Below are 3,795 nucleotides of genomic sequence, written 5' to 3' on the forward strand. Positions count from 1 at the left end.
TACAAGTTTAATCACTCAAGGTGCTCTAAGGTATACATCTGGAATAAATAAAGGAAAAAAACGACAAGAGAAGAAAAGAAATGACAATTTATAATTTCCCAGTTATTCACGCCATACCAATTAATAAATATGCACACCATTTTCAAATGAACTTACAAAAAGAAAGGGAAACCCATTAGCCAGGAAATGGTGTGAAATGATATCCAGACTGTATTCAATTCATCTACACCTTGCTCAGAAAACAGTGATAACTTACAACTTTGCAGACAAACATGCATGCTTGAATGAATGTCCATCGAGTACAAGAATTTGCAGGTTTTTATGTCACACGAACTTGATCGCTTTGTCGATTAAGCAGCATAATTACCACCTATTAACTATACGGATGTATATTAGAATACTTGAAAAAGATCAAACACCTCCTCCTATCACCCAAAAATAAATTGGTAATAACAACAACAGCAATGAAAAGAATTATAACAGCCGTAGATGCTTCGTAGAAGGATCCAATCCATGGGAACTAACTTTAGCATGCACAAGATCCTCTCCGTTCAATATCTGATAGAGATTCTGAGATACCCTGGAAGTAGCTGCAAAATGAACCTACTGTAAGCTGTTGGTGATAGGATAGCTAGCTATAAGCTGTAATTGAGTTTGTGACCAGAACTTACAGAGAATGAAGATATTAGTCTTGAGGTTTATAACTTTACCTGTCTAAATCCCATCCTTGTTCATTAGCTAGTGCAGCTCTAGCAACACAGAGAAATGCTTCATCAACATTGTAGCCCTCTTTCGCTGAGGTCTCAAAGTAAGGTATATTTGCCCTGGAAGCACACCACTCCTTAGCTTGCCTTTCAGAAACCTGCACCGCTGGTTGCCTTAAAATTATATGCCAAGAACAAATGCAACAAGTGTTAGGGATGCATCCATGTCCATACCACTCGGCTGTTTCCACCATCTTTGTCAATCTTATTTCCAAGTAATATAAAGGGAAAGTTGCCGGGCGCAGCCGGATCTACCTGGTGCATATGAGGATCAGTGCATATCCTAATCAAGTATGCTGGTAAGAAAGAGTAAGAGAAGGATCTCCAGAGACACAGCAACTACAACATATATTGGATAATATCTGTTTTCCAAACGCATCATGTCGCAGAAAATTACACAGGAGTTTAATGATGTAATCTTTTTCTGCTTAAAGATGATACCAATAATGATAATCCATGCAGTTTTACCCCAGAAAACATTGGCTCTGCACGGTATATGCATGTGCCCTCTTTTGATGTCACAGAATTTCATAGCTTCCTATTACCATATTTACAGTTTTAGGACTCCTGATTTTTTTCACAAAGTTGCCGAGATTTGCCTTCAAATAGTTTATTTGAGCTTGAGATTCTTGGCCTAGTAACATGTAATCTATGAAGAGATTTCCACTGTAAAGTGTAAACTACCAGTTTTGATTTTTTGAATTCCATGTGATTTTAATGTTAGGTAGGATATATATCTAATGTCACCTGACACCTCACATACTAAAATCATGTTCTACACAGGTGAACAAGTAGAGTATACTAGGCCTGCTGAATGAAGGTCAGTGACGGTGACATGGCAAACTGGTCCACGGGCAGCGCGATAAGTCCTCTGTCCTACTATAGGACAATCCCCACTCATAGGGAAGGGGATGGCCCTAATGTTATGTTGGCAAAGCCAACCTCTTAGATTGTGGGCGGAGAAGAGCGGACATGGGGACTCGGGTCAGAGTGCAGTATAACTAAGACAGCCATTCCATTTAGGGAGAGACAGAATGGGCGGGCACAAGCGGTATGGATGAGGAGATGATGTATAGTCACTTGTTGCATGTTAGATTTTAAAGAAAAAAAATCTGATATTAGGAAGTGTTTGGTAGGATCTAATGTCACCTGACTCCTCACTAAAATCATGTTCACGTTGCAGAATAATCAACTCTTAGGTTGCGGTATTCTCAGTATCCAAACTAGGCCTTAAACTTCAAACCGTATTTAATCTACGAACACGGAATACCTCATACCTTAACATAAAAGATCATAATTCCTTTTTTATTAGTGAACATAGGCCGGAATAAGTTCTTTGCCATCTACCATTTCACAACCTTCATTTGATATAAATTAATATGTTGAAGTATGCACATATAAATAATTTGCTTCTCGGGTATGCAGGATGAGAAGAAAGCTAAAATAATTATACACGGAGTCAAGATAACAAGATCTTTTTAAAAATCACACAACGCATGGAGAAACAATGGAGCTAGAGAGGCATCATGATACCTGTTTAAGGAATTCTTCACGCCAAGTGTTCAGTGTTTCAAATGATTTATGTGCATTTACATCATATACAAGAACACAACACTCGGCCCCTCTATAAAATGCAGACCCTAGACTTTGAAACCTTTCCTGCCCTGCTGTATCCCAAATCTGCAAAACAATTACTTGAACCAATTTTACCAGAAAACTTACTATAATCCTCGGTTTAAATGGGGAAAAAGATCAAGAATAATGCTTGTCTTCGTGAAAGCATTAGTTGTCTACCTGTAAAGTGACCTGTTTATCATCAATCTGTACTTCTTTTGTCACAAAATCAGCACCAATTGTAGCTTTATATCGTTGACTGAACTTGTTATAAACATATCTGATTAAGGAGTTAATGAATTACAGAATCTGGCAGAGGATTCTATAGGCACTAACTCAAATGTTGTGCAGGGGTTATAAGCGTGCAGCGTATGTGTGTTCAATGTAAGGACATCATCAAAGCCGCGGCTCCCTACCCTTTTCTCATCACCACCACCACCTCCATTCTCAACACCAACTCCATTCCTGTCATTATTATCAGCAAGTCCATCACGATTTGGGTGAGAAAGTGTTGGGTGGTCTTGGGCGGCCTCTCTCAATCCCAAAAACTAGTTCAAGAGGTGAGACTTTCTCTCACACTTATAAAATGACCACCGTCCTTTTCCACGACCAATGTTGGACAACCCAACAGAAAGTTAAGGATGTTTGTGATAGCTGGTTTGCATAAATAAGAAAAGAGGTGACTGAAGATCACTAATATTTGGAACAAGAATTCGACCAGAAAATAAACCATACTCAAAGCGAAAACAACTTATTAATATTATGTAAAAGGATACTGATTCATCAAAGATGTCTTTCCCACCCTGAATACCACCAAACAAATAAAATTCATGACTACTTTAGGAAAAGTGTACGTGAAGTAAATTATTCTTGTAGGTAAAGTACTTGATAATGAAGAACAGTTCTGAATCCAACCATCCAAAGAGAATCATGTGAAAAAAGGAAGAAGAATAAAAACAAAGAAATCGTTCTAAATCATACCCACTATCACCAAGGACAATGACTTTTAGCAAGCTTCTTTTTCTTGTAGTCCCTTCCATCTGACCACCGCAAAATGCTTTCCAAAAAACCAACAACGGAGATCGAAAATGATCAGAACGGCTGCTAAATTTCTCTAAATCGAATATATGGTTCAGAAAGGTGACATGAGTTATATATGATGGCGATCGATAAAAGGAATGGTACTGATTTTCAAGGCTGTTCTTGGTCCTTCTCTATTCTCAAATGTCTTTTGTGGGTACTACGTACTGCTTTTTCTCTCTTTTCCTCTACTTCTCAATGGCGCCAAGTGAGAACCATGTGAACTTCCGCCAACCAAAACCAAACCCGCCATATTAGTTAGCAAAGCCGGTGCAGTACGTGCTGTCGCCGTTGCCTTCATCATTATTATTATTATTATTATTATTATTATTATTAT

At 38.2% G+C, this 3,795-nt stretch overlaps 1 protein-coding gene across 1 annotated transcript; it reads right to left on the reverse strand.

The window, feature by feature from the left end:
• Positions 1–224: 224 nt before the first annotated feature.
• LOC108988685 (ras-related protein Rab7-like) lies at positions 225–3,525 on the reverse strand. The gene is made up of 7 exons (XM_035695412.1): positions 3,360–3,525; positions 3,155–3,181; positions 2,559–2,658; positions 2,298–2,444; positions 939–1,019; positions 711–862; positions 225–590 (listed from the first exon to the last, which is right to left on the reverse strand). Exons 1-7 carry the CDS (start codon positions 3,416–3,418, stop codon positions 527–529), a joined length of 630 nt encoding a protein of 209 aa, XP_035551305.1. The 5' UTR covers positions 3,419–3,525; the 3' UTR covers positions 225–526.
• Between the last annotated feature and the right edge of the window lie 270 nt (positions 3,526–3,795).

The sequence above is a fragment of the Juglans regia genome, chromosome 1 (assembly GCF_001411555.2).
Source record: "Juglans regia cultivar Chandler chromosome 1, Walnut 2.0, whole genome shotgun sequence".
NCBI lineage: Eukaryota > Viridiplantae > Streptophyta > Magnoliopsida > Fagales > Juglandaceae > Juglans > Juglans regia.

Excerpts from the sequence above, each read along its gene's own strand:
- LOC108988685 (XM_035695412.1), bottom strand. The coding sequence starts at position 3,418 with ATGGAAGGGACTACAAGAAAAAGAAGCTTGCTAAAAGTCATTGTCCTT. Across the intron at positions 2,659-3,154 it reads AAGACATCTTTGATGAATCA|ATATGTTTATAACAAGTTCA; the intron begins GTATCCTTTTAC and ends CTCCTTAATCAG. Across the intron at positions 591-710 it reads CAAGGATGGGATTTAGACAG|CTACTTCCAGGGTATCTCAG; the intron begins GTAAAGTTATAA and ends TTCATTTTGCAG.